Genomic DNA, 14,761 nt, shown 5'->3' on the forward strand with positions numbered 1-14,761 from the left:
CAAAACACACAATTACTTGCTCAGGAATGAAGCACATCCATAACGCCATATATAAGGAAGTCTAATCAGTCAACAATATCTGTTTTGTTTTTTAGTCAGTGATTAAAATGTAATGTGTCAAATGTAGTTGTATTTGGTTGGTTAATATCCACTTCCTCGTTTTTTAACGGACCCCCATACGTTCATGATATGGAGAGGTGGAAAGTAACTCTGTATGTGTAACTGTCCATAAAAAAATCTGCCCAGCAGCACCTCTAAAGTTAAGTAATTAACACGTTATGTCTCGTTTACAAAAACCAAGGTGTTAAAGGTCCCATGACATGAAGCTCTTTGGATGCTTTTATGTAGGCCCTAGTGGTCCATTAATACTGTATCTGAAGTCTTTCCCGAAATTCAGCCTTGGTGCAGAATTTCAGCCACTAGAGCCAGTCCCACAATGAGCTTTCCTTAGGACGTGCCATTTCTGTGTCTGTAGCTATTGAGGAGGAGAGAGGGGGGGCAAGGTGGAGGGTGGGGGTGTGGCCTTGACCAACTGCCACTTTGCTCGTTTGAAAGCCATGATGTCTCTCTCTCTCATGGATGGGCCAAATTCTCTGGGTGGGCAAAGCAAAGAAAGGGGAGGTAACCTTGCTCCTTATGACGTCACAAGGAGCAAGATTCCAGATCGGCCCATCTGAGCTTTCATTTTCTCAAAGGCAGAACAGGATACCCAGGGCTCAGTTTACACCTATCGCCATTTCTAGTCACTGGGGGACCATAAGCAAGCTGGGGGAACACATATTAATGTTAAAAAACCTCAGAAAGTGAAATTTTCATGCCATGGGACTTTTAAAAAAAATGAAACCTTGTGGTCTTCATCACTGTAAAATCTAATTCCTTTTAGAGACTAATGAAACTACTTTTTCTATCCTGTCTGTTTTGAAACAATTTTAACTAGATGTTAGGTTGAATAATGCCAGGTGAAGGTAAACTTTCCAGTAAGATTACTGACTTAGTTAACAATATGTTTGTTTCATCAGTGCATAAAGGTAAGATGCTGAACAATTTAAAACAACACCTTTTTAGATTTCTGGATATTTAAAGGTTAGACTAGAGACTGGTACAGTCTTGCTGTCTCTCTAACTGTTGATGAGTTTACACACACATATATTGAAAATGTGTATATTGAAAATTCGGTTCACTTGGGTTGTTGCTGTTTATAGTGGCCCATTATGGTCTATCCATGGATATGTTTATTCTGTCTTAAAGAGTCATATTTTTGCCATAGTATGAATTAGAGGTTGCTTATGTCCAAACTACTGTTGAGCTCGTGAGCAGGCGTGTGCAAAGGCACGGTACATTATGTGTAGTCGCAGCCTGCATGTATTAAGAGAGCTCAATGCTCTACGCTCTATAATTCTAGTTCATCATTCCCTTAAGTTCTATTAAATTATGCATTTTAATGTGACCTTTCCAATATTTTAAGCAATGCTTGAGCCCTACTGTGGTCTTACAGTGTGTCATATTTAACCATAACCACCATGATCATGCATGCAACTGTTATGTCTCAATCAACCGATGTAGCTTACTGTAACGCTTTACAGTTACTCCCAACACTGGAAATACTAATACCAGCAGTTCAGCAATTCAGACTAAAGCCATTTATTTCTTTATCAGATCTTGATTTTAGATTGGAGTCTTTTATTTTAACCCATTGTGACCAATAAAGACAAACAGATGATTATTGTCTTATTTTTATTTCCTTTAGTATTAAGTGTATTGTGGTGCAAATGATAACATGAATGGCTTTGCCATTATTTCTGAAAAATGATTGGTATTACAGAGAAGATATATGTTAAATGAAGTTTGTGTTGCATTAAAATAGGCCATTCAAAGAAATGTTACAACAGAGACAAAACCATGCTTCAAAGCTACAGGCAACACTTTCACCACACAAACTCCGCTAGAATCATCAGGTTATAAATATAATCTTTGTAAAATGATTTAAAAGACAAGATATCCCAAAACAACAGAAGAAGAAATTGAGAAGTTGTAAGTTGAAACCTGTGCTATGGAGCTACAATGTGCTGCAGGAACAGTGTCACTAAGATGACAACCATTGTAACTTCAGTTGCTACAGTTGATGGTGGGGAAGTCGCGTTTGGAGCTGCTGTGGAAGTCGCGTTTGGAGCTGCTGTGGTTGCATTTCCGGGGACGGAGCTGCGACACACAAAGCTGTTGTCCTGATCAGTGCCACTGGATCTGAATGTCACAAAGTGAACATTCGCGCCCATCACTTGATCCATGATCCAAGTCTGGAAGTCAGACACTCGGGTATAACCATCAGGAAAACCTAGAGCACAAGGTATTATAAAATTGCTAATGCCAGCCTGGATCCACATTGAGGATTGTTTGCATTGCAAAGGTCCACCGCCATCCCCCTGAAAACAGAGACAAAACACAAACTGTTAATGCTGCAAAATGAGACTGTAGTAGTCTTATTTAGCCTAGCACATTATCACTGACAATAACATTTTAAGAAGAAAAACAAATCACAAGTATTCAGTACAGCTGCTTCAAATATTACAACAATTGGTTATTTTAACCTGGCACACTCCTTTGTTCTCTTGTCCTGCACAAATCATTTTGTCAGTGATGTTTAGTCCTTCTGGGAGGTAGTCACAACTGCACTGCTTATTTCCAATGACAGGAATCTGAACCTCCTGCAGTGAGTCAAAGGCTACTAGGGGCTCTGTGGGAGAGAGGGAATGAAATAGTTTTTACTTTTGTTGCACAGTTTTGAGAAGATTTTTTTTTTTTGCGGCGTTAAAAACGTGTGTTGATCAAAGCCCAACTAGACCTTGTGGAGTCTTCTGACAATGCAATACTTCCTGTACCATATACATTAATTTGTTCATGAGACAGTGCACCCTGTACCTGAATTGTCAACTATGCGATAGAAGAAGAGGGCGATAGAGGATTAATTGCCAGGAAACAAGATAAGAGTCTACAGTAATGCTAGCAGCTCTGTAAAGCTTAATTTATGGTTGCCGTGGTGTTCCGGGTGCGAGGTGCGCGCGCCATAAAATGACGTCACCACGCCGATGGCTGTCCTTTCTGCATTATTATGGAACCCACGCAACTTCTAGGCAAGACCCGCCCTTCAATAGCATTCACACACTACTATTGGCCAGGCGTCCATGGTTGTATAATATAATATTAATGGACAAAGCATCCAGTTCGGCGAATGCGGAAGTGCCTTAAACCTGCATTCTATCTGAATTCCAGCAGGGGGCGAGACGTGCGGTTGCAAAAGGAGGTCAGTTTCTGTAGAAGTCAATGAGAAACTTCTCACTTGATTTATTACCTCAGTAAACATTTTCATAATGAGTTTATGGTCTCAATCGCTAGTTTAAGTCTTCTGCAACACAGAATGATGTTCTTTTTTTTAATTATGGTCACGTTGATTTTAAAATCTGTGATAAAGCAGGGGGTGTTTTAGGGTGTGGCTATGATGTGATTGCCAGTGAAAGTGTGTAACGTAACATAGTGTAAGCTGCTCCTCCCTCACTCCTCCCTCTTGTCTAAAATCGTCACATCTGCAACCAGGATGGCTGCGCCTGTAACAGCAAACTCGACGACGGATAGCAGATCTCCACAAACCAATGGGTGACGTCACACATGCTCTGTCCATTAATATTATACAGTCTATGGTTCAGGTCCTATCCCCTGACCAATTGGCTACCCTAACTTTAACCACTCGAGGTCAATGCCTAACCCCAACCAATCGAGCTGCTTCGTAGGGTGGGACATGCCTAGAAGTTACGTTGGATTCATAATAACGCGTAGTTTCCAGCGCAAAGGCTCGCATGGTTGTGCAGATCTGAATTTTTGTAACCTGGTGCGCTGCACTTTTAGTTCAACACATTTTGCTGGAGAGTGTGGAAAAACATGAGAGATCGTTTTGTCAAAGCTAAAAAAACAGCTTCATGGAAAGAGTGTTCTTAACAGTGTTACAGGCAGACGGTAATTTCGATTTGGAGATAAACAACAGTCACATTAATGATTACAGTAGATACATGTAATGTTTCGCGGTATGTCAGTGTTTAACATGGAAGTGTTTACTACTGTTGCCAGGCAGCCTGCTTTCCTTTACTTCCGGTCTCTTCTTCTCCACTACTTCTTGCTTATTTACAGATTTGTTTTGTCTGTACGTCCTCTGGTGTTTATACTACTATACTGCAAAGAACAATGCGTTGAGCATAAATGTCTCTGTGCATGCTAAATGCTAATGTCAATTTGCTAACATGCTCACAATGACAATACAGTAACATGATGATTAGCAGTTATTTTCTTGGGTTGTGATGCCAATACTCACCATCCTTTCCAAGTGTGCCCCAGCCAGTGGCCCAGCAGGGGGTGGAGTTGTGAAACTGGCTGAAGTTACTTGCCAGGCAGACAGGTCTGATGTAGTCAGTGAAATTGACAGGGCTGCTGAGCTTCATTAGGGCAATGTCGTTGTTGAACGGCACGTTGTTGTAGTCAGGATGTATGATGATCTTGGACACGGTGCGGTTCACCTCATGAACATTGGGGCCAGACTGAGTCACTCTTCCGAAGTAGAGAATCCATACACTAGGAAAGTTTCTGGATAAAAGAAGAATTCAAAAAAGACTAATTATGAAGAAAACTAACAGGTTGCATCAAGTTTTATCAGAACTAGATTGGTGGTGTATCAGTAAATGTCAGTTCCTCAATTCAGTAAAAGCAGACTGCTAAAAAAAAAGCAAAGCAAGAGACTGACCCCCACCATTCTACTCCTATATCTTGTCTCTCCTGCTCTGTCTGTCTGTGTTTTTTGTACTCTGCCTGTGTGTCTGTTTCACTATTGTATAGTTAGGGAAATAGTATATTGCTTGTTATCATCCCAGCAATGTTGTTTTTGTGCATGTCCACCATGTATGTCTTTGTTATTGCGCCCTGTTTGTCTGGTCGGACAGTTCAGCTGTGTGTGTAATTGTGTTGATCTCACCCAACTGTTCTTGTTTTTATGTAATTGTCTGTTAGCATTAGTATAATCAACTCTTATTGTATAGGGCCACATCTGTATGTATTATTGATAGCTTAATCGTTTTATCTAATTTTAGAGTGACCTCTTACCACCAGTCCAGGGACAGCGGATGTAAAATAGCCTCCAGGCTAATTCTGGCACATTTTACTTTTATGTATTATTAGTGTGCATTGTCCCTGACAAATAAACCTTAAATAAATAAATACATAAATAAATTTGAGGTTGGATCAGATTTAAAGGTGCAATATGTAATACTGACAGCTAGTGTTTAAAATAGTTACTGCAGTATAAATTCAAAATACTGGAGAGAGTCGTCTCCCTCGGTCCCTCCTCCCCAGACTCGAAGTTCACGTTGGTTGCCAGGCTGAGACCGGAGCATCCACAACAATGTTGCTAGACGCTTGTCTCACATAGCCAGACTTTACTTAACAGCACATTGGAGTAGCTTATGTTAGAGGCTGGCTATACTGACAGTCACAAATGCACATGCTCACGCGGAGCTCTGTACCCAACGGACAGACACACCTTTTCGGCTTAGAATTACTGTAGGAACCGCTAAAAACACCACAACCTCGCCGTCCTCTCTACCCAACTGACAGACACACTTCCTTGGCTTAGTATTATGGCAGGAACCGCTAAAACACCACAACCTTGCCGTCCTCTCCACCCGACGGACAGACACACTTCCTCGGCTTAGATTTACAGTGGGAACTGCTAAAAATAATACTAACATTAGCTACCTTGCCGTCCTCGCCACCCGACTGAACACTCTTTAATGGCTTAGAATTACGGCAACAATCGCTAAACACACTGCAAACTCACGGTCCTTTCTTCCCAATCACTTTACTGGCTGTGTCTCAATTGTTTGTGAGAGTAACCAATTTGGGCACTCTAGCTAATGTTATATTATTACAGTAAATATATTACATATTGGACCTTTAAATTGCCACGGGTTGCTCTGTGCAGAAATTTGATCAAACCACAGGACCTGAAGGGATCAAAAACAGTCACAGCAACATGCTGCTGATTTGGTCAGGCAGTCTAATCTTTCAGTTGGTTTCAGTTGGGTGTTGTAGTAGAGCAACCACAAGAAGCACAGTTGTTGCCATTGTTGGAGCATTATCTATCCACACTCTTTTTATTATTAAAGCTGTTTTGTTGTCGTTGCTGTATGATTTAGTAGAATTTAGTTTTTCTGTGAGCATGTTACAGCTAAGTACAGCTTTTCACTTATGGACTCTGGTGTATGTTTACCAGAGTCGATTTTACCTTAGTTAACACAGCTCTTTTGAATATTATTATAGACATGACTAACCCATGTATGTGTTGTTTATGTGCATTGTAGCCCCAGAAAACCAATTCTACTGTTCTAACAAAGAAGAGTTAGACTCCTGTAATGCTGACATAAACCAGGCAATGGCTACCAATTGTATGTTAGCTAATAGTGAAGAGTGACTTTGTTCTTAACCATAGGGTTTCCCATCCCCAAGTTCATTAAGGCAACAGATGCAGGAGCACTTACAATATGATGCAGTGGGCTGCTGTGAGTACCCACTGGTCACTGATGAGGGTCCCTCCACAGACGTGAATCGCTGCAAAATTAATGTGCATGCTGACCTGCCAGGGCCATGCTCCAGCTGTGGCATTCACACCACCCACTATCCTTGTGTTCAGAGGTGCCAGCCCACAATCTGACAGAGCAAAGACATCTGTGTGTCAATACACATGAAGTTAATTGAGGCTGTATAATGTGTGAAGCTAAAAGTGTTTTTTTATTTGTAGCTGTGTTCATTGTTGTTACAGTGCATCTCTGGAATATATTACATGGGACTGTGCTTACCCTGAGCCTTTGACCCTGTAGGAAAGAGATAAAGAGTTGGTGACATATGTATGACTCAGTGTTTGTGTGTTTAATGTTGTTAGACCTAACAAACCTTTCCATGGATAGGAGTATTAATGAACAGCATACAAAAACAAATGAGTTTGACTCAATGTGGAGCTTTATTTGATCTCTGCCATGCAAATGAAATGCTGACATTTAATAAGTTGTGCTATAATATAGAAGGCAAGTTTTACATCAGTGTACAGATAAATTATTTCAGATGTGGTCAGTAGAGTACACTTACTCTCACGCTCCTGGTAAAACTAAAGATTGAAATCTCATGGCCAAAATTCCAAATGAGTTGATGTTTTTGTTTCTCATGCTTTTTGGTAACCAAATTGATTTGTCTTAATTGCTGAAGACTGTAGCTCAGAGGCTTTTTTTTTTTTAAAACAAATTCATAAAGGAAAAAAATGGGCAAGATGGACTGTCCCCATCCCAAGATTGTTCTGGATAAAGGTCCCCAAAAAAAGCAGAAAAAATAATTGACAATCTGGTTTCCAGTCTAAATGTTTAGGTTTGTTGTTTTTTGCCGTGACTATGAATAATATTGATGTTTGTTGGTAGTGTGGAAGAAAAAGATCTTTCAGGTCCAATTCTGTGGCTGGTTCAGATGAGTTTTATTCACTGCAGAGTGGAGACAGAAGTTCACCAGAGGATGTATAATTCACTCTGACCAGAGTAAGTTTCTGACCAGGTTTTATACAGAGTTACAGGAAACAGACTACCTCTTTGGCAGGGTCAGACCAGGGTTACCTGAATATTCAGTGAACAGTAATGTTGTTAAACACTCCAGTCCAGGGGTCCGTTTCAGAAAGCAGGTTTAGTGAAAACTGAGTTTGTTAACCCTGAGATGAGGGAAACTCTGGGTTTTCTGTTTCAGAAAAGGAGGTTAATCAAACTTGAGTCAGTTCCTATGGTAACTGAGTTTATTAAGTGTGTTAGGCAGACTATAAAAAAAAATGTTTTCTCAAAACATGGCATTTCCTTTTGTCGACGATCCCATTGATGAAGAAGCTGTATTACTTCGCAGGGAGTTAAACATACGTCGGGAGATGATATTGAGGCCCCGACTATAGATGCATTTTCATTTCCAGATAACTACCTATTTGAGCGGTATAATTTTTCTTCCCAGTCTATCAGTTATGTAGCCTATATAACCTTATCTGTCCTATCACTAACGTCACCATCGTGGACATGCTCTTACATCCCAGCAGATTCTTTGTCTCGCATTACGTTTTTTTGCAAATGGCAGTTTTCTTTACAACATTGGTGATGCGGAGCATATTAGTAAAGCCACTGTATAGCAAAGCGCCGTCAGAAGAGTGTGACTTGCTCTGAAACGTTTTTTAAACGTTTTTGTAGTGTTCCCTGGACACAAACCAGTAAGAGCCATTAAAAAGGAGTTCCACAGTATTGCAGGTGAATGATGTAAACCCTTTGAAATAAAAGATTATGAATTATAATTCTGTTAATGATGGTGCTGCAGCCTCCCCAGATAGCAAAAAATATCTGCACGGCTTCTTTTTGCCGTCGGTGTTCTATCGATCTATGCTACCTATCAAGATGTGCTACTTAGCGGTTCTGCACATGCGCACGACCCACAAGCGTGGTCTGATTCCCCGCCCATAAATCTATGCAACCTTGCGGTCGGACATGCGGTCGATACTGTGGTTAATGCTGAATGAAATATTAAATAAATATAATTTAATAGAATATCAAAATATGCTCCTTATCTCCTGACAGTGCACATTGAGTGAGTAGTGGTGCAATATTTAATGATTCTGTTGGGGGAGCATTATTTGATAGGGTATGGCTATATTTGTCTATAAGAATACGCTATCACTGAAATATTCAATAAAGATATAATGGAGTATCAAAATATTCTCAAATAAACATAAGATGTCAATACTGTTAGAGTTATACCTCTATGGGATTCAGCCTGCCTGCACAATTGGAAATGGGAACACATAAGGAAGCACATTTCGATAGGGCAGCGCGACTCGATAGACTCTACTATCGATTTGCGCTACGGTAGCATTTTTCGACAAGGCAGCATAGATCGTCAGAACACCGGCCCTAGCTGTCGGCTATAGGTGCGTCCCGCTGGCGGGGATGAAACGTTTGCCGCTGAATCATCAATACATCACTCCCATTTCTTGCGAGATGCCGACTGCTTCATTTTCTCTGGCGGTTGCGTCCGTCTAAATGCCGTTTCACAGTAACCGCAGCCCGCGTGGCGCATCCAAATGTGACGTCATGAGATCGCCGTGACCATTTATACCCGCGCTGGTGGTCGCGACACTAGTTGCAGTCTTCTCCTGAACAGAGGTAGCGCTAATGAGCAAAGACTACCGACGTTGCTCTTTCTACAGACTAGAAGAAAAAGAAAAAGATAAACGGCAGAACTGGCAGCAGCATTGCCGTCAATGCTTCGATTTGATTGGATGAGCTACTTTGTCGGATCAAGCCTTTCATTTACCATAAAAGAACTCATCTTAACCTAGTAAGTTTACAAGAGAGACTAGCAGTCACTCTGAGAGTCCTGGCATCCGGTTGGCTGCGGACCCGTTCGGCCTCCCGTTTCCGCTTTGTCGCGCGCCACTGAAAAAAAAAGAGGCGTGCGCGACAGCTCGGCGCGCGCTTTAAATCGGACGCGCCGGCAGGATATGACATCATTTTGACGTCACGATGGCGCGCGCCAGCTTGAATGCGTTCAGTTTATAACACCTATAATGGACCACGGCTGGCTGGCGGCAAGCCGCTTTGAAATACAAGGCTACTCTCAAAATCGACCAGCCATGTTGGTTTGGCATGTTGGGAGTTAGAGTGGAACTGACAGCATTTTAACTACTTTTCACATTTGAAGCGATTATAAAATCATAATAGCCTATATGTGAATTATATCAAATAGGCCTAGTTTTTTGGCTCAAAAGTCATTAGGGTTTAAAACAGATTCTTGACTCTTGATTCCATGATAAGGTAAGGTTTAGGAAATTATTAAAATAATTAATTAATTAATTAATTAAAATTAAATTACTTTGAAACTCTGAAGCGATTATACAGTAATATATGTAAAATATATCGAATTATTTTATGCACTTAGGTGAAAATTGTTTACATTTCTTTGATTTATGCACAATTGAGACATGCACCAATAAACCAAAAATAATTCCTTTTGTAAAACTTACATGGCAATAAATATCTTTATGATTCTGATTAGGTTTTGAAATAGATATTTCATTCATGGTATGAACAATTTAGCAGAATAAATTGATGAAGTTAGACTTTTCACCAATGCCTGACTAAATCAGTGAACAGTGGAAAAACATCTGCAACATGGCCAAAATCTTGGGTATACTTGATATATTTTTATTAATTTGCAACCATGGTAATATCTATCATAAACATGAAAATCCCTGTTTTGACCTGAAGGACAAACTCAATGAAAAAGCTAAATTCTCCTCTGGTTTCACAGCTGCGCTGACAGATTTGTGAAATATTTAGAAATATTTTGTCTCTCTGCCATTCCAGGAAATTTCGTTTGTCTTTCATTTTTTTCCAACCTTGATTTTTTTATTTATTTTACCTTTTACAGGTATAAGGATTAATTTGCAATTGCGACCTGTACAAATGTTTAAGAAAGTGTTAAAGTCCCTGTAAAGGCAATTAATTAAAAAAAAAAATCTAAACACATTATAAATGTTAGAAATGTATTGCTAAAACACATTACAAAGACTGAACTGTAAACCAGTTTTTCACCTTTGCTGTGTTCAGGATTTTTTGGGCGGGGCTAAAACGGTGGCTCGATGACGCACTGGAGCCACTGAGCTCCTGGCCCCGCCCCTACTGTCGCTGACGCACTGGAGCCACTGAGGCTGGCCCCTCCCGTAACAATATAACTAGCTAGAGCACATTGGCATTAGTTTGTCACTCAATCGCGAGTTACAGCCTGCAATTTGCTAGTTAGCAAAGTCATCGACTACCATCGTTTAAGTAAGTACATGTTTCCTTTTTGTGTAACGCAACGATGTATATGACGTTAGGTTGTTTAAATGATTTTGTTTGCCTGAACAAGGCTACTGATCAGTACCTAGTACTTTTTCGCCCGCAGGATTGCAACTAAATGAAATAGATTATAGGTTCAATACCATCTCACCAGTAATATTATACTTATGATTAAATATGATATTAATACACTATATTGGAACGTACGCATTTACTCTAGCAGCAATTTTCTCCCACGCAAATTCTCTCTCTTTTGCAGCAGCCGCTGTGTTGCTTTTTTAACAAAATACATGTTCAAACCCGCTGTACGTGCGCATGAGTATTTCCGCCGACCAGTTTGTTTGTGGTTGTTACCATGGTGAATCGTAGTATCATGGCTCCTTTCATGCTGCCTTGTTTTAGTGGTGGTGCACGCGCTTAATTCTGAGTGAACCTACTCTGAGTTGATTGAACCAATTCAGGAACCGAAAACTCAGAGTTTCCCATCTCAGGGTAAATCAACTCAGAGTTCAGGGTTAGACTCAGAGTTTGTTAAACCTCCTTCCTGAAACAGACCCCTGCTGTCCATAACCAGAACTAGTGTTTGGTAGCTACTTGAATTCCTCATTTTACAGTAGGCTCTACTGCAGTTTGAAATGCAGGCTGCAGAAGATGAAGTCTGGTTAAAAGACGGGTGTCTCAGTGTTCCCATCCAAATGCACAAGAGTTCGGTTCACTTTAGGTGACCCAAATATAGGAAGTGAACCAAAAACTGAAAATTTACTAGCCTGCAATTTCAACCTTGCACACAATTTAGGGACTTATATATGATTTAAAGGACCATAACTTTAAAATCCATAACCAATATGACCATACATCACTGTCATCTGTGTGACAACACATCCAAATATCTCATCTGGGCCGCCCCTACTTTACTCTGTCTTGTCAGTCAATTTATGAACTTCTTTTATATTACACTAATGATAAAATCACATAAATTATAATATTGCTAATATTTTGTAAGCATTTAAAACATGTAATTGTTTAACAGTTAAATAACTGACAATTAAAGTTTAATTAACTATAATGTTACACTTTAGTAAAGATGCTTTTACTCATTGTTTTAACTGTGTTTAAAAGAAACAGAAATTTCAACATAAAACGATCCAGCACCAAATCTATAGGTACATTCTTAAAAATGACCACGAAGTTGGATCAAAACCTCTAACACTGTTAACAAAAACTTTAAAAGAGAGAGGATGTATTGGTTTGAAAAGTTGGTTTGAGAATAAACTGGTAACTCAGCATAAAAGCTCACCTTGCCCAGTGAGGACCGCACACATCAGCAGTATCCATCCAGTCCAGGCTGCCATCATGTTCTGTCACTAACTTCTTGCCTTCAATAAGATCAGAGTCCTGCTAATTTAGCTTTTATCTAGTACAGTGACCCCTCCCTAATCAACCCCATTTTCTCGATAAGTCAGGTGTGTTTGTGTGTGTGTGTGTGGGTGTTTTGGTATTTACCGGTGTAATTTGGTCTTTCTTGTTCCTGCTCTCTTTTGCATTTACCGGTATATCATTTGGTGTTCCTTGTTCCTGCTGTTTTTGGCATTAATGTCTGGCAAAATATTAATAACAAGCTGTTGTCTTTATGCCAAGCCAACTGGCTTCATATTTTCCGGGCGAATCAGAATCGGAAAGGGCTTTATTGCCAAGTACGTTGCACATACGAGGAATTTGTCATGGTGTTGTTGGAGCATGTCACACATACAAATATAAGAAGGATAAAAAGATATAAACAATATAAGTATAAACATATACACACAGTACGTATTAATAACGATAAAATAAATTTAAATAAATAGTAAAATAAGTTAAACAGTAGTGAAAAGGGACGCTACAGCAGAGTAGGTACAGTGGCATGAGGAGCCAGAGGTGGGGTGTGGAGAGAGTCAGGATGGATTCCGGGCCTTGTTTAGAAGGCTAGTGGCGGAGGGGAAAAAACTGTTCATGTGGCGTGAGGTTTTGGTCCTAATGGACCTCATCCTCCTGCCAGAGGGGAGTGGCTCAAAGAGTTTGTGTCCAGGGTGGGAGGGGTCAGCCACAATCTTTCCAGCACGCTTCAGAGTCCTGGTGGCGTAAAGGTCCTGGAGCGGTGGCAGATTGCAGCCAATCACCTTCTCAGCTGACCGAATGACACGCTGCAGCCTGCCCTTGTCCTTGGCAGTGGCAGCAGCGTACCAGATGGTGATGGAGGATGTGAGGATGGACTCAGTGATGGCTGTGTAAAGGTGCACCATCATTGTCTTTGGCAGGTTGAATTTCTTCAGCTGCCGCAGGAAGTACATCCTCTGTTGTGCTTTTTTGACGAGGGAGCTGATGTTCAGCTCCCACTTGAGGTCCTGGGAGATGGTAGTTCCCAGGAAGCGGAAAGACTCCACAGTGTCGATTGTGGAGCCACAGAGGGTGATGGGGGCAGGTGAGGCTGGGTTCTTTCTGAAGTCCACAACCATCTCCACTGTCTTTAGAGCGTTGAGCTCTAGATTGTTTTGCTTGCACCAGGTCACCAGGTGGTCAGCCTCCCACCTGTAGGCGGACTCGTCTCCATCAGAGATGAGTCCGATGAGGGAGGTGTCGTCCGCAAACTGAGAGTGGTGTTGATCTTCTGCACCTCAAACTCCCAGAAAACTGCAGGTCCACTGCAACTATTAATTCTTTTAAATTGAGGCTGAAACCCTTTCTGTTTGAAGCTGCCTTTTATGTTACGATTTCATGTGACACATAAAATGTATTTATTATAATTGTTCATTTCTTACACTGCAACTTTAATTCTTGTATGTTAAACCAGTCTTATTCGTTTTAGCTTGTTTTTATTTTATATTGTCTTTAATTCATCTTTTTAATTGTTTTAACTGCTATTTAATGTTTTATGTAAAGTACTTAGAATTGCCTTGTTGCTGAAATGTGCTATATAAATAAAGTTGCCTTGCCTTCTTTTCTGACTTTTAGCAGCCTTTCCCCAAATGTCAAACAATTTCTTTAAGAATCAGCTTTGTTTTTTAAAGTAGAGCTAGAGGCATAATTAACTCATCACTTATCTCATTTCTTTTAGAGACTAATAAAAACAACCTTTTTTATTTTAAACCAAACTGTCTGCTTCGAAACGATGTGACATTGAAACCAAAACCCCAACCTGTTATTGTGACTATTTTAGTTTTAACTGGATGCATGAAAGGAATTTCTAAGGTGTACCTGATGAGAACTTTGTATCATCAGTACTTGAATGCCAAGATGCCGAAGATTTTTTTTAATAGGAGGTTGACCTGTTTAAATGTCAATCTAGAAACAACAGTAAAGTCCTGCTGTCTGACTCTTCAGTTAAATGAGTTCACACATTTTATATTAAGAGTCGGATCACTTGAGTTGCTGCTGTTTTATGAAGGCATATTATCGACCTAATTTTGGCCACCAAATACAGAAATATTTATTATGTCTGAATAAATGTCAGCCTTTAAAGAAAAAAAACTCTACAATGCTCGGATGAAACTACCGTTTCCAGGACTTAACAGTGTGTGAAACACTGCGGCAGGGACGGACTGGGACCAAAAATCGGCCCTGGCATTTTGGCCCAGACCGACCCACCACATACGATCACAAATACCACCCGTCCTTGCGCTCCCCTTAATATGTATATCAACTCCTACTCCTTAAAACTACTAACGCCATGTAATCAGTAAGCAAGAATCAGTGAGAGTTGACACATTAAATACTTCAAAAAAGTACCATTTATTAATACAATAAAACGGTATACTCCTCAGTGTTATCATCAACAGTTTGTCCAC

The 14,761-nt window shown here is 40.3% G+C and overlaps 2 protein-coding genes across 4 annotated transcripts in view; one reads left to right on the forward strand and one right to left on the reverse strand.

Annotated features, from left to right (window-relative positions):
• Nucleotides 1-14,761, forward strand: part of si:ch211-180a12.2 — an 86,660-nt gene that overhangs the window by 58,813 nt on the left and 13,086 nt on the right. The gene's annotated exons all lie outside the window — the stretch shown is intronic.
• LOC116061564 (chymotrypsin-like protease CTRL-1) lies at nucleotides 1,977-12,421 on the reverse strand. Of its 2 annotated transcripts, XM_035997372.1 has the most exons (6): nucleotides 12,238-12,421; nucleotides 6,891-6,905; nucleotides 6,573-6,741; nucleotides 4,358-4,626; nucleotides 2,586-2,731; nucleotides 1,977-2,420 (listed from the first exon to the last, which is right to left on the reverse strand). In XM_035997372.1, exons 1-6 carry the CDS (start codon nucleotides 12,293-12,295, stop codon nucleotides 2,049-2,051), a joined length of 1,029 nt encoding a protein of 342 aa, XP_035853265.1. In that variant the 5' UTR covers nucleotides 12,296-12,421; the 3' UTR covers nucleotides 1,977-2,048. The 2 variants fall into 2 exon arrangements, with proteins under 2 accessions (XP_035853265.1, XP_035853266.1); XM_035997373.1 differs by lacking the exons at nucleotides 6,573-6,741; nucleotides 6,891-6,905 and having other exon boundaries at nucleotides 12,238-12,354.

Source organism: Sander lucioperca, chromosome 22 (genome assembly GCF_008315115.2).
Source record: "Sander lucioperca isolate FBNREF2018 chromosome 22, SLUC_FBN_1.2, whole genome shotgun sequence".
In the NCBI taxonomy this organism is placed as follows: domain Eukaryota; kingdom Metazoa; phylum Chordata; class Actinopteri; order Perciformes; family Percidae; genus Sander; species Sander lucioperca.